This window comes from Triturus cristatus, chromosome 4_1 (genome assembly GCF_964204655.1).
Source record: "Triturus cristatus chromosome 4_1, aTriCri1.1, whole genome shotgun sequence".
NCBI lineage: Eukaryota > Metazoa > Chordata > Amphibia > Caudata > Salamandridae > Triturus > Triturus cristatus.
The window spans coordinates 729,890,262-729,906,428 of NC_140585.1; the positions used below are offsets into that span (position 1 = coordinate 729,890,262).

General features: G+C 49.6%; 1 protein-coding gene across 15 annotated transcripts in view; it reads right to left on the bottom strand.

Moving 5' to 3' along the window:
- The window catches only part of C4_1H12orf75 (chromosome 4_1 C12orf75 homolog), a 358,071-nt gene that overhangs the window by 185,661 nt on the left and 156,243 nt on the right, over positions 1-16,167 (bottom strand). For 13 of the 15 annotated variants that reach the window (XR_014981318.1, XM_085653217.1, XM_085653215.1 and 10 more), the window contains one exon: positions 5,826-5,861. The exons of the other annotated variants lie outside the window; for them this stretch is intronic. Coding sequence is in view for 12 of the 13 variants with exons in the window: in XM_085653217.1 (XP_085509343.1) it covers positions 5,826-5,861 (36 nt within the window). In the remaining variant the exon portion in view is untranslated. The remainder of the gene's footprint in view (positions 1-5,825; positions 5,862-16,167) is intronic. 15 annotated transcript variants of the gene reach the window in all.

Below are 16,167 nucleotides of genomic sequence, written 5' to 3' on the forward strand. Positions count from 1 at the left end.
CTTGTAAAACATGGTCTAGGTCTCTGTAAGAGAGTTAAGGAAGATAAGCTGGGACGACGGGCTATAGTGGAATTTTAACGTATAGTTGATAAAGACCCTATCACAATATGCTCCATTTATGGGGCTAACCTAGATGATTCAAACATTAAATTTTCGAAGAATTGAACTTACCCTATGGCCACGCCCCTTGATCCTTTGTGGAGATTTGAACATTCATTTAGATGGTAGTTTTAACTTAAATGCTGACCTACCATACCAGGGTAGGAAAGTAAAAGTGTATAAAGCTTTGCAAAGCTTAGTGAGATAGCTGGGCCTGATTGATAGCTGGTATGAGTATAGTTCAATGGATAAGGATTCACTTTCTACTCGGCCCCCACACAATAAGCTAGTACGATTGGATTATTTTTTTATTTGACCAATCAGTTAAAATAATTAAAGTAGAAAGCTATCCAAGGACCATATCTGATCAGACTGCTCTAGTAATTGAAGTTTTATTTTCTGGGGATACCAGGACTCAAAGGCCTTGGACTTTGGAAAGAAAACTTGTGTGTGATCAGCTTTACCTGGACCATATGACTAAATGGATTATTGAATTCTTTAATTTTAATAGAGGTTCATCTACCGATACTATAGTATGGGAGGCATTTAAGGCAGGGATTAGGAGGTGAGACCCTAAGTTTATCCATTTCCCGACAGAAAGCTCTGCAGAATGAAATAGGGAACTGGTTCAAGCAGCTAGAAATGGCGGAACTAGAACTGATGAGAAGAGTTAGCAAAGGGCTCTATAAGGAGGAGTGCCAGCAGGAAATTTCAATTTTCAAGGCCAAAATACATCAACATTTTTGCTCTGAAGTGGCTGCTAAATATATACAATATATGGCTGAACAGTATGAATTAGGGGAGAACACAGGGCAGATCCTGGCAAAACGCTTACGACAACTAGTGGTAGCGAATAGAATCGTCAAAATTAAAGGCCATCTAGATCAAACTCAAGAATCCCCACCAATAATATTGGAAGTTTAAAAAAAAAAAAATTACGAGCTACTATACACTGAGGGAGGGATCCCATCAGACGGAGGGCTCGAGGCAGCATTGTTTAAGGATCTAGAAACAAAGGTGGTCACAGAGGCACAAAATGAAAATTTTGCATCACCAATTACTCTGCAAGAATTAGAAATCGCTTTAAATTCTTTAGCCCTTGGTAAGGCCGCTGGCCCCAATGGTATTCCCCTGGAGTTTTACAGTAAATGTTTTAAATCTTGTCAGCAGGAGATCCTGCAAATATTCCAAAAGTCTCAAGGGGGATATACCCCTTGCTCATGGCAGAAGATGGCTATAGTAGTATTTAAAAAACAAAAAGGGGAAATCTGATTTGATACCAGCATCGTATCGGCCTATTTCACTTCTAAATCTTGATAGCAAAATGTACTCTAAGATACTTGCAACTAGATTAGGCAAGGTCATTACTCATCTGGTTTCCCCTCATCAGCATGGATTTATTCCTGGCAGGGATACAACAGACCATGTATGTCGGGTTATAGCGCTACTAAATTGGGCTCAGGCTACGGATTCACCGCTGGGGGGTTGCCCTGTTGGACGCAGAGAAAGCGTTCGACAGGTTCTCCTGGCGGTATCTTTGGTTTGCCTTACAATGCAAGGGATTCTGTGGAGAATTTGTTCAGGCAATCAAGACATTATATCTTTCTCCAAAAGCTGCAATCCGTATATCAGGTCAGAGCTCAAAGGAGTTTAATATTAGTAGAGGTACAAGGCAGGGTTGCCTGTGCTCACCTCTGCTTTTTGCCCTCTATTTAGATCCTTTTTTCAAAAATTGGAGCTGGACATTAATATTAAGGCAGTGAAGGTCGGTGATATTAACTTTAGAGGACTTGCGTATGCTGATGACATCGCAGTTCTCACAAGATGTTATTTCGGCAATTGCAGAAGTAAAGCTTTTAGCAGAACAGTTTGAAACCTTCTCAGGTTATAAATTAAACATTGAAAAAACACAAATCTTATGCTCTGGACCTGCTCAGACACTAGATCTCCCGATTGTCCAGGAGGCAGTTTATCTGGAAGTAAGGATCACAGCCGCAATAGAAAAAATACCTGATATGAATATTACTCCAACAATGGATAGTGCGAGTAAAAAACTGGAGAGGTTAGATCATCTTCACCTCTCTGTCGTCGCAGTAACGTCATTAAAATGTCAATCCTCCCAAAGTTTTTATACATTTTTAGAACAATTCCATTACAATTCTCATCCTCCCTAGCAAAGATCGATAGGATTTGTCAGACATTCTTATTGGGGTACAGTAAACCAAGAAGAGCGGCCAAATGGAGGACCCTACCAAAACGGGGGGCAATTCCCAGCTTTCTCTTTTATTACTGGGCAGCAATGTTACCACACATGGGGATCCTTTTAGTGGGGGATAAAGCAGACATCCCAGAGGAGGCCAGACCAATAATATTTGAAATAGGATTGGGGTCGGAAGTTAAGGGATGTCTGGTCAAGATCCTTGAACCTAGTTATTATTAAAAAAATAATTTTTAAAAGCAGCTTACGGGGTGTGGAGACAAGTGCGGCGAAAAATAGATTCCAAATTGAAATGCATATACTCCATTTTTTGCGCCGGGTCTACTCCCACCACTCTTTCAGGATCAAATTACTTTTAGATGGAGGGAAACAGGAATTAGTAACCTTGGTGATCTGTGTAGTGGAAGTCAGCTTATGTCTTTTTTGAATTTGTAGGAAAAATTTGGGGTAGATAAAAGGGACTTTTTTAAAAATTCCTAGCAGATACGAAGCTTTCTTGTTAACAATGAGGGCAGGATAAAAGGGATTTCAGAAAGGATTTCCTTGGTGGTTAATCAGGAATAAGTCCAGGATTGGGAAGATCTATCAAAATATAATTCCATCTGTCCCGGATGATCTGGAAGCTCAGAATAGCAAAGGGGAAAATAGGCTGGGTAAGGATGTGTGTGTGTGTGTGTATATATATATATATATATATATATATTCACTGAAAAAACCATAGGTTTCACACATGTTATAGTTAGCTGGACATTTTACTGATAAAAAACCAATGAAATTCCCCCGTTATAGTTACTGTAGGCAACTATAACTCACGCGACCGCAATCCTCTGCTGATGCTAATACTGTATTTAGACACTTATTTGCCCATATCTTCTTCCATTAAATTTTAGCTATACATATATTACAAATATTTTTTTTTCATAAAGACACATATGTCATCAGCAGAGGATTACGGTCGCGTGAGTTATAGTTGCCTACAGTAACTATAACGGGGGAATTTCATTGGTTTTTTATCAGTAAAATGTCCAGCTAACTATAACATGTGTGAAACCTATGGTTTTTTCAGTGAATTAGCAAGGTTTTTTAAATGCTATTTCCTAACTATAACGTGTGTGAAACCTATGGTTTTTTCAGTGAATATGTACGGTTTTTTAAATGCTAAGTTACTTTACGCCATTTGTGGCGTGCGCGCCCACTTAACGCAGTTCGTTCCGTGCATGGTTTTTATCAACTTTAATAAGCCCTGTACATTTGGTGGCCTTCGGCCACCAAAAGCACAGGGGGTGAGGTCAATGTGGATAGTGTTTTTTTTATTTCGATTTTATAATTTCATGTTGCCAAAATTACGTTTTTTTTCTCTATTAATAAGCACTGCACATTTGGTGGCCTGCGGCCACCAAAAGCACAGGGGGTGGGGTAAGTGTGGATAGTGTTTTTTTTATTTTTATTTTTTTACCGTAAGCGTACGGTAAGCTTACGGTAAGCGTACGGTAAGCGTACGGTAAGCGTACCCCGCAAAATTGCCGAAAAAAAAATAAAACCGTTTTTGCTCTTGGGGGATGTTTGGGGACTCCCTCAACATGACTATGTGGGAGGGAGTTGTCAAAACAGCCCCGTAACATGTTTTTGGCCATCATGTTTGATAAACAACACTCAGTGCGAGAGACAAAATGGCGGACGCCGCTTCCTGGTTTCGGCCGATTCGAATGTTTACTAAGATCTAAGAGCCAATCAGAATCGCGCTCGCGCACGCCACCGTAAGCTTACGGTAAGCGTACGGTAAGCGTACGGTAAGCGTACCGTAAGCAGGCTCAGATATATATATTGATTTAAAGGCTATTTTCTCAGAATCTACTGAACAGATTTACACCAAACCTACAAAAGGCACTTCCTTGACCTAGGGACTACCTCTCTGCCAAATTTCTAGTAATTCTGTTCAGCCGTTCGGGCTGTAGCTCGTTCTAAAGGTCCTATGGAAAAATGCATGGGAAAAACGCGTTTTGGGACCCCCCTTTTATCTCAGCCCCCGCTTGACGAATCCCCCCGAGACTTTCAGGGTAGGAGCGGAGCGTAGCGCCCCACCTATTTTGAGAAATTCGCGAGGATTCGTCGACCGGCGCCAAAGTTATTCAAAATAGAATGTTGAGGTTTTCCTATGGAAACGTGGTCCTAACTATAACTACCTACTGGCGACCGCCAGTAGGTAATATATATATATATATATATATATATATATATTAAAATTATTCATTGGAGCTTGCAAATCAGGTTCTATTAACAGTGAGTCTTAGAAGCCAACAGTATATATGTCAGCTTTTGATCCATATTATACTCCAGCAAAAGTAGCTCTATGGGCGAAAGGGGGAAGAGGGGGAAAATTAAACAGATGCGATCTAGTCGCTGCTGATACTCTACATATGTTTTCCACTTTTCCAAAAATGGATATCTTTTTGCAGGAACTAGAGGCCTTTTAACTAAGATCTTAGGCTTCCTGGTTTTAATCACTCCGACATTGTTTATTTTAGGGCTATTAGACAGTATAGAAGTAAATAAAAGAAATAAAATCAGCGATAGGGTTCCGGCTTAATGCTATGGCCATTGCTCGCTCTTGAATAACCTCTCAATGGATCAGCACAGATCCTCGTACCTTCTCCAATTGGAGATCGAGGATGCTAGCCATTTACAACATAGAATCTTCAGTTTATATATTAAAGAGTAGAAGGAAAAGGGAGTTTAGGCAAAAATTATGGGCTCCGATCAGTAATTTGATGAAGTAGTACATTTGTAATTATTAATCTATTTATTGCACAGACATTTTATCTCTGCTATACTATATGATCTGAGCTACTGTACGGATTTATTTTGTATATCTATGAATGAATCACGAAATACTTGAGATGGTCTTTTTTTACAATGTATTCAAAATGGCATGATGTAATAAGCTGTTTTTTTGGCGAAAAAACCCCAAAATCGGGCTAGGGTATGCAAATTCTTGCCCGCCAACCTAACGTTGGAAAGCCATGTGTGAGGAAAAACTCCACTACGTGGTGGTTGGCAGAGTTTTGACGGAACTCCTCGCAAATCTCCCCACACTCCACCAGTGGAGTGCAATTTTCCACGCACCTCCAATCTTAAGACAGTAAACACCTCCCATGGTCATCTGCTTTTGGGATGAGCTGTCCAATCTTTGACAAGCAAAGAAAAGTTTTCACATACCAAGCAAGCCACACAAAAAATGGGTCAACACCAGCACCTAAGTAACATAGGTCAGGGCGGGACACAAACAATACTGTGCTAGTTAGAGTAGCACACGACTAAATGGGAAATTGAAAAACTCACACCGCTCAGTAGAAGCAACTTCCAAACATTTCCTCTTGCCATTTACTTTGCTCAATACAATTTAGGATTAGAATTGGGCATTTATGAAGAAGTATTTTTTGTCATGCCAAAAAAGGATTTATTCTTGATTGCTGTTAATAATCCATACAAACAATGACATATTACAGACCTCTTTTGGTGATCTTCTGTTGCTGATTCTTCTGTGCTGTAAAACAGAACATATACTTATCAGGACCAAGAAGAATTGTCAACATTGAAAGAAAACTTTGAGTGTGGACACATACAAAGGGCACAGTAGCAAATGTATGTGCCAAGCAAAGTAAGCGGAACCATGCCTTTAAAAAATAAAATCACAAAAACAAATTTATAGGCTCTTTAAATGGGCAGTTATGTCCGATACAGAGTATCTGCCCTTCTTTAATTCAGTGGCGGCTGCCACAGCAAATTTGGTGAGGAGGGTGTAGGGGGCGCGGGGGAGTGCGGGAGTGGGAGCGTGTGGGGGGTTAATAATACCAACAAAAAAATAAATAATAATTACCTGGAGCTTCCGCGCACCTCCCGCCTTGTCCTTCCTAGTCCCAGTAAGCACTGAGGCCGTGTCACTGACTCCCTGCAAACCCCGTGCTGCTCACGTACTATGAAAGCAGAGCAAGGGTTGGCCTGAGCAGGCTGGAAAAAACTCCGCTCAGACCAGGGAGTCTGTGGGGATTTCTTCAGCCCGGCTGTTCAATGCTGGAGAATCCTAAGTGTGCATGTGTGTTTTGGTCAGACTGAAACGGCTGGCCAAACACATTGTGCAGTGCATTGCAGGGGCATAAGTTAGTTTGCTTAGGAAACGGTTACTGCTGAATGAATTTCTATGGTTTTGTGTGTGTAAAATCTGAACCAAACTATGTCCCAGTAACCTTTGCTTTTTTGAGTGAATTTCACCGTTTCGCTTTTTAATTAAATTGTATTACAATTTCACCTAAAAGTTCAGTTTAGTAATATACATTTTTACAAGCTTTTAAATACGTTTTATTTACACATCATACATATTAAAACTAACAGTATACAAATTAACAAATTATTAAACTTTTTACAAATACAAAATAAGTCTCTGTTTTGTATTCATTTTATGAATTCGTAGATCTGCTGCGATGCCACCATGAATGTGTGCACCCATCCAAATTGAAAACCATACCCTTAATCAGTTATTTCGGTTTTGCATCTCTCTGGAGACAGTCTCAGAAGCACAGCTCCATCCTATTATAGCCTTTCCTTCAAAAGAAGAGCGTTTCAAAGTAAACATCTCTACTGCTGAAGATAGAAGAGAACAGAAAGAACAGGACGTAGAAGAAGACTTACTACCTCCAAAGTTTGGACATATTGCTCTCTCCCTTCAGGAGAAAAGAAAGCTCATGCAAAATTTGCCCACTGCAATCTATGCAGCAAAAAACTGTCAAGAGGTGCTGTGAAGTGTTCACTTGGCACATCCTCCGTTTGAAACACCCAAAAGCTATATTATATATATATATATTCACTGAAAAAACCATAGGTTTCAGGGGTGTTCTAGTTAGCTGGACTTTTCACTTGTACAAAACCATTGAAATTCCCCCGTTATAGTTAGTTCAGCTAACTATAACTCGCGCGCCCGCAATGCACTGCTGAGGACGTCACATATTACATCACTCATGACATAGTCAGTGACATCACTCATGACATCTCAAATGACATCACTGATGGCATCATCCAGTGAATGTGTGTTTTTCTGAAAATTAAATATGTTTTATATATGTATATCTCAAGGTCGATGGAAGAATAAATGGGTATATAAGTGTCTAAATGGATGATTTGTTTTTGAAAAATTGATTGTGTAACTGACTGATTAAGTGTATCATAGTGAATACATGGCTTAGTGAGTAATGTTTAAATATGTAAATATCTGTATCAGTCTCTCACTTTGTGTATAAGTGGCTGCATGGGTTGGTGAGTAGCTACATGGGTGTCTATATAGGTTATTAGTTGTTTTTTTGAGTATCAGTCTGAGTGTCTGTATGGTTCGGTGGGGGGTATTACGTAGTGCATAGGTGCCAGAATGAGTGACTCACTCTTTGTATGTGTTGAAGACAGCATGTGTGCAGGACTGTATGGGTGGATGAGTGTGTGTATGAGTGTGTTAGTGAGTGAATGACTGTCTCAATAGTGTCTTTATATGACTTTTTAAAAAAAAAAACTTTATTTGGCATTTATAGATAGGAAAACACGTATGCACATGCGATATCACCATTATCACAGAGATTCACATTTCAAGTGCGCCCAGTCACAGTTCTTACAATCCAGCGGCCTCTCGGCCCCTCAGGCCGTTCATCGCTGTTCTGAGTGGGGCTGCAGATGTGTGCCCGGGTCCAGCCTCTGAGTGTGCCCTACTGGAGTGCGCCCTGATCGCCTCGCGGCAGGGATGCCGTGTAATGTGACTGAACCCCCTGTGAGGGGCGTCGCAGAGCCTATGGAAGTGCGGCCATTGAGTAACTACGAACTAACTGGAGGGGCAAAAAAACCAGGGAGAGGGGGGTGCACTGTGTCGCCCATCAGGGGTACTATTAGCTGCACGCTCTTGAGGTCAGACCATCATGCGAGGGAGGGCCGGTATGGCCGCGGATGTGGAAATGGGGAGGGGGCAGGGGGGGGGGCAGAAGCATCGCGCCTGGCCTATGAGGACTCTGGCTGTGGGGCCTGTGGTGACAACCCCTGCGAGACGCCGGGTGCTGGACCCGCCTGCACATTACCCAGGGTGGATTCCGGAGTGGCGGGCGCCCCCGAGGGGTCTACCTATCCCGAGCTCGCCGCGGTCTCCGCTTCCTGTGTGAATGTGTGCATTAGCATGGCCCAGGGTATGGAGATCGGGTGTTTGCACATCCCACGGGCCTCCTCCGTTCTAAGTGTGGTTTCCTCTGCCTTGCCCCACTTCCTGACGGCCCCCACCCATGCTGCTATGGGGTCCCCCCCCGGCGCCTTCCAATGCATAGCAATGCATCGTTTAGCAAGGATCAACATTAAGAAGGCAAACCTCCTCTCCACCTTCTGCCGCTTATGCCGTCCATGAATTCCCAGCGCACACGCCTCCCATGTGCCAGGTCCTGGAACCCTGTAACCCCCTCAAGGGCCGCGTGAATCGTGTGCCAGTAACTGTAGATCGTCGGACAGTCCCAGAACATGTGCCTAAACGTGGCAGCAGGCTCCGAGCATCTAGGGCAGCCAAACACCCCCTCGGGGAAATATTTCTGCAATTTTTCGGGGGTTAGATACGCCCTATGCAGGATATGCAACTGTATGTTCTTAAACCGATAGTTGCGGGATACTTTTAGTGTATTCTAGAGCCCTCGTCCACTCCCTGTCGTGCAGGGGCCGTTGGAAGTCCTCCTCCCAGTGTTCTCTAAGGGTCGCCAGCGTGGGACTCCGCAGGGCTCTCACCGCTTTGTATATCCATGTGACTAGATGGCGGCCGGGTCCCATCTGGAGTACCGCATGGATGACCGGGTGTGAAGGGGGCTCCGCATCGATCCCCCCCCATTGCCTACGGCAGTCCATGAGAAGCTGTCTATGCCGCAGGAATTGGCCTCTGGGGAGCTCGAAGTCTCCGACCAGCGCCTCAAAGGGCTGCAGGCATTCCCCAGAGAACAGCATCCCCACCTCCGTTACCGCGTGATCCGTCCACACCCGCATCATTTGCTCCGTATAGTATGCCCGACCCCTAGGTAGCCCCACCAGCGGCAACAACGGGGAGTACAGGGGAGTACCCCGGCTAAGTCGGTGAACACGCGCCAAGCAGGCACGCGCCGTCATGACCTGGATGGGCCGGGATGTTGGCAGCGCCGCCCCTGGTAGCAACATGCGGTGGACGGCGGGGATCGAAATCCGCCCTGTCGCCGTGTGCAGCTCTTCTTGCGCCCTGCCCGCCGTCCAACGCGACACCCATTGCAGTTGGGCAGCAAGGAAATACGCCTCGAACGAGGGAGCCGCCAACCCGCCCTGATCAAGGGGCAATTGCAGTTTCGCCAGGGCTATCCTCCGGCGGCCGTTGCCCCAGATGAGGGTCCCAAGCAGGGTATCCAACTCCCGGAACAGGGATCTCGGGGGAACCACCGGGAGATTGGAGAAGAGGTAGAGCAGGCGCGGCACCAGGATCATTTTCGCAACGGCTATCTTTCCCGGGACAGCCAAGTGGAGACCCTTCCAGAAATGGACCAAGGATCGGATGTCACCCATCAACTTGCGGTAGTTCCCCTCATATATATCTTGCGGCGTATGGTATAGCTTAATGCCGAGATATCGAACTGCTTGGGGACTCCACGAGACTGCATTGTCTCCGATTCGTATCGGACCCTGGGGCCCGACCTGTGTTAAGGGGTAAACAGTGGACTTGGCCCAATTCACCCGAAGGCCAGTCACCTCTGCGAAATCATGCAGAATGCTTCATATCGGGGTCAGGTCTATCGTGATGTCCCGGACATATATGAGTACGTCATCGGCATACAGCGATACTGCGTGGGTATAATCACCTATCGGGATGCCCCACTCCTCGCTCGCCCCTCGCAGCAGAGCCGCCAGCGGCTCCATCGCCAACGCGAATAGTAGGGGGGAAAGGGGGCACCCCTGTCTGGTACCGCGCCGGATTGGGAAGGAGTCCGAGATGAGAGGGCCGATGCGCACTCTGGAACTGGGTGAGGAGTAGCTGAGCCGAGTGTAGGCCAGCAATTTGGGCCCGACACCCATGCGTAACAAGACCTGAAACAGGTAGGCCCAAGAGAGCGTGTCAAACGCCTTTTCGAGGTCCAGCACCAGATACGCTGCCCGAGGGAACCGTTCCTGCACCTGGTCCTGCACATGAAACAGCCGCCGGATATTCGAAGAAGTGTTCCTACCAGGCACGAATCCACTCTGATCAGGGTGGACAAGCCGCGGGAGGATCGTGGTGTACCTGTCCGCCAGGGCCTTCCCGTAGATTTTATAATCCGCCGACAATAGAGTTATGGGTCGGTAGGAGCCTAGCTGAAGCGGGTCTCTATCTGGTTTAAGGAGGGACACGATAACAGATTCACGCATGGAGTGCGGTAGGACTCCCGCGTCTAGAGCCGCTTGGAACTGCAACTCTAATTGGGGGACCAGCTGGGACGCAAAAGTCTGATAAAAGTCAAGGGGGAAGCCATCTAGTCCCGGGGCCTTGTGGGCGGCCAGCGCCTTCATGGCGTGCCGAATCTCTGTCGCCTTGAGAGGGCGATCGAGGTCCAAGCGCGTATCCCGGTCAATACGGGGGAGCTGGACACGGTCCAGGAAGTCAGCCGGGGCGGCAACCAACCCCGAGGGCCGGGGGTCATCGTACAAGTGCATGTAATGCTCTTGGAAGGCCTTGAGTATCTGCCCCTGTGAGTACACGGTGGTACCCCGGAGGTCTCGTATGGCCGTGATGGTCGGGAGGCTCGAATCCCGCTTTATGAGCCATGCCAGCAGGGCTCCCGCCCGATAGCCCTCCGTATGGGCTCTAGCCGCGTATGCCGCGAAATTAAACCGACGCATGCTTGCCAACGCTGTGGCATACGCAGTCTCAGCGCCAGCTAACGCAGCCGGCGTGGCTGCCGCAGGGTCCGTCTCCTTAGTAAGTGCGGCCAGCGCCCCCTCCGTCTGCAGAATATCCCCCTCCAGCACCCGCCGGACCCCCGTAATATGACGAATGCAATTGCCACGCATTACCACCTTAAAAGCATTCCATTCTGAGGCTCGGGTGCTGGCGGTACCTGCATTCTCCCTGAAATAATGACCGATTTGGTCTGCTAAGGTTTGCCGGAAGACCGGGCCTTCAAGACTGTCCCTGGGGAGGCGCCAGGCTGGGACGGGGGGATGCGGCGGGCGCCATTGCAGGGTGATCGTGTGGGCATCGTGGTCGGAAATAGTTCTACCCAGGTAGTCAGTATCTAGAACGGCAGGGAGGATGGTGGGAGAGCAAAGGAAACAGTCCAGGCGCACTCTAAGGTTATGCGGTCTGGAATGGAACGAATAGAGTTTAGCGGTGGGGTTCCGAAGCCGCCAAGCGTCCGCCAGGGACCAGTGGCTCACCCAGGTTGCGAACCGCTTCGCCTGCGCTAAAATGGGAGAAGATGGGGGGGGCGGGTGAGATCTGTCTAAGGGTACATCTTGCACGCAATTGTAATCACCCCCCAGGATCCATGGTACCTGCGCATATGCGCTTAAGGGATTGGAGAGCGCGTCCCAGAATTTGGATTGGTCGACGTTCGGCCCATAGATACTGCCCAGTAAGATCGTCTGGCCGTCTAATCGGCCAAGTAACAATACAAAGCGACCCTCCGGGTCAATTACGTGTGACAGATCCTGGAAGGGGACTCCCGGGCGCACCCAAATGAGAGCACCGCGGGCGAATGCAGAGTAAGTTGTGGCATATAGGGCCCCCCGCCAGCGTCTGCGCAGCTTTGCCACACCCCCCCGCCGCCAGGTGTGTCTCTTGCAGGAGTGCAATCTGTGCTTGATGGCGCTTAATGTATGCATATACGGAGTACCGCTTGCGCGCTGTATGCATGCCTCGCACATTTAGTGAAAGGAGTGTAAGTCTACCTGCTTGCGCCATCAGGACCTGTCTAGTGCACGTCTCAGGGCTGGGCAGTCTGGACCTCCCGGGCCCCCCCCCCGGCAGCAATCCCCTCGTCCCACCCCCACGGGTCCGGAGCGGCAGTGTGGACTCTTAGCAACGCATGGGCAGGGACACAGTGCTGAGAGTGTGCGTGGATGGGGAAGGGGAAACTAGGGTGAGGCGAACGTAACTTGCCCCAACACAAGGGACCCATCGCCAAGCGCGATACGTCCAAACTGACTCCCCAAGTTGCAGGGGAGCATGAACCTGTTAAGAAAGGGGGGTCGGCTAGCGTCTGCTGCAGGCTCTACAAGCGGACTGTGCGCGGTATCTATAGTTAGCCACTGGGGGAAAGCGGGCGCTTCTTGGACGGAAAGTGTCCTGGTCCGCAGGGGAAACGCCTGGAGCGCCGGGCCTGCAAATTGTATGTGGTGGGGGGCAGCACCCCGGGCTGCGAATGTGTGGCCTTCTACACAGAACCAATCATATCAGGTCATCCGCTGTCCGCGGGGTGACTGAGGGCAGGGCCCCCGAGTCCACCCCGGACTGTGTCGCCTCACTGTCCTCTTCCTCCTCGGACGTGAAGACTTGGGGGGCTCGCTCCAAGTCCGTTGCCGGGGAAGTCGGGCAGAGACCCGCCGCCGCTTTCAGGGCCTGGCGCCGTTCCTGGACTATCTGCTCTAAGTCCGGTGACCCCAGAGTGCGTGACGGCTCCCCGGGAGTACCTGGGCGGATCCTCCTCCGCGAGCGCTGCCTCCTGCGTCCTCCCGCAGCCGCTCTTTGGTCGAGCGGACGCCCGGACCTCCGGTCCCCGGTACAGTTCTGGTCAGCCCAGTCGTGCGCCTCCTCCGGCGCCGTGAAGAAGTGTGTGACGCCGCCGTGGATAACCTTCAGGCGGGCCGGGAATAGGAGAGAGTATTGGATGTTTTCCGCTCTAAGGCGCCGCTTCACCTCCAGGAAGGACGCGCGTTGGCGTTGGACCGCTCGTGAATAGTCTGGGAAGATCATGACAGTTTTGTTCTCGATGCGTATCGGGCCTGCCTGCCTGGCCGCTCGCAGTACCGCATCCCGGTCCCTGAAGTGGAGGAACTTGGCCAGCATCGGGCGGGGTGGGGCCCCCGGCGGCGGCCGACAAGCCGGCACCCGGTGCGCCCGCTCAACCGAGAAGTAGGCCGTGCGGTCTGCATCAGGGGTGAACGACTTTGTCCAGGTTTCCACGTACTCCACCGCATCTGCCCGTTCGATCCCCTCCGGCAGCCTGAGGACTCTGATGTTGCAGCGACGGGACCGCCTCTCCAAGTCGTCAACGCGTTCTTCCATGGTGGACATGCGACTCACCAATGCTTGCATCGAGTCCCTGTGTGTGTCCACCATAGGTTGGATGTCAGCGACTGCTTTGGCGTTGTCCGAGACCCTATCGGCGAGCTTGCGGTGGTCATCCCGGAGGAGGCTGACGTCCGTGGTCAGGGTGCCCAACTGTTGCTCCAACGAGAGTCGCGACTGTTCGATCGCCACCAGCACCTGATCCAGCTTGGTCGACAAGGAAGGCTCCCCATCCGATCCCACGGTCACCGGGGTCCCTCCACGGGTGCCGGCTTGGATCCCCGCCGCCGTCCCCGGGGCCGACTGCCCCGTCCTGGACTTGCCCATAGCGTCCCCTCAGAAGGCCGTCGTACAAGCGCAGTGTCCGGACTAGATGTGGCTGCCGCCGGACCCGGACCCCTTGGCCCCCCACCGCCTCTCGCCTCCAACCGGCGGTGTCTCCGGGCCGTAGTACTCGTGGGGCAGGGAGGGCCGCAGAGGGCAGAGCAACCGCTTGAGCGGCAGAGGCCTTCAGTCCCTTGTCCGCTACGGCCTGCGCTCTCTTCGCCTCGTGTCCCCGGACCGGGCTCCGCCGCCGGGTCAGTGCCGCCTGGAAGCGCAAGACTGGCTCCGTACCTCTCAGGGCCCCCGCCGCCGTCCAAGCAGGAGCCGGGCAGCACCTCCGGGCCTCAGCAGCAGGCGCGCAACTCCCCCAGAGCTCGCTGATCCACCGCTCAATTCAGTAGGCCGGGACGCCTCAGGCCGCCATCTTAACGTCAGGCGGGCACCCTCGCGATCTGCACCGGAGGCCTCCCCACGTGGGAGTCACCCCCTCCCGGGGGAGCACCGCCACCACACCGGGTCACCGCCGCGTGGGCCCACCTGTAGTCCAGTCGCCGGGGTCTCACAGCACGGCCGCCTCCTGGTCCTCCTCGGGTCAGCGCACCCCTGCAGCGGCTGGCAGCAGCGGCGGTCCTCGCCGATCAGCGCTTTCAGTCTGCGCGCCTCTCGTCGGCTCACTCCACCCCACAGCGCCGTCAGCACTCCAAGCCGTCACCAGTGGCCACCATACTGGGGGGAGGAGGGGGGACTCACGGGGAGCCCATCGACACCATCACAGCTCCGGAACCCGGAGCCACCCGCAGCACGGTCACCCCTGCTTCAGGCACTCAGCCGCCCTCGGCATGCAGCCGGGGAGCGGAATCGCCGCCACCAGTGCCTCGATCCCGGGCCTGCAGGTCAGCAGCAGCCGCGGCAGCCCCAGGCAGGCGCCATGTTGGAACCGGCGCCTCCTCCTCCAGACAGCTCCCGCACCCGGGGTCCGGCACCTGAAAGTCGTTCCGGCACCGGAGCAGCAGCGCCGGGCTCCCCGCTTCTCAGGACAGCCTCAGAGGATCATGGGGCTCCCCCAGGCGGGCCGCTAACGGGCGAGGGTAAAGTCCGAGCCCGGAGCCCTAGCAGGTCGCGTCCGTCTCGGCGGCCATCTTGGCCACGCCCCCGTCTCAATAGTGTCTTTATGAGTAACTACATATGTTTTAAACTATTATATGTGACTATTGGTGTATATAAGTGAGTATATGTGAGGGTGAGAGATTGAAAGCGTTCCTGTATGAATAAGTATGTGTTTCTATAAGTGATTGTTTAAAAGACTAAGTATGTGTAAGTTTCCGTAGATGTAAGTGTGGTAGTGTGTGTATAACTGTATATGCAAATAAATGTATGTTTGAATCTTTATTAGCATGAGTGACTATGTGTGTGAGTAACTCTATGGATGAGTGGCATTGTGTAACAGGATGTATAGGTGTATGAGTACATATGATGAGTGAATATATGTATGAGTGACTGTATAGGACTGTTGGTGAATGAGTGGATGTGTATGTGGATCTTAGAATTACTGAAGAGGTTGTTGTAACTGGTATTGGTATGTCCATTGTTTTGAAAAGTTTAGTATCTATATTTGAATGTGTGCATCAAAGGTTATATTAGGGTGAGAGGAGGTCTGCCACTCTATCACAAGGATGATGTCCTCAGTGATGTCTTCAGTGATGTCATTTGAGAGGTCATCAGTGATGTCATGAGTGATGTCACTGACCATGTCATGAGTGATGTAATATGTGACGTCATCAGCAGTGCATTGCGGGCGCGCGAGTTATAGTTAGCTGAACTAACTAGAACGGGGGAATTTCAATGGTTTTGTACAAGTGAAAAGTCCAGCTAACTATAACACCCCTGAAACCTATGGTTTTTTCAGTGAATTTCAAAGGTTTTTTAAATGCTAATTTCTAACTATGCCTACAGAGATAGGACATGTGAAGAAAGAAGAAAAAATGCACAGAAAGAAAAAAAAGAAGTGCAGAAAGAAGCAACAGAAGTCCTCAAAGACAAAGAAAAGTGCAGGAAGAAGGATAACGTGCAGAAAGAACAAAAAGAAGAGCAGAAAGAAGCCTTGTTGCAAAATCATCCTGTACCCTCAACTTTTTCAGACGGATACTGCTTGTAACTGAGTCTGACTAACCAGTCCTAGAGCCAGTGCTATGTTAAAAGACACTTAGAATACAGTGGAAACACCTACATACACTAGGGAACA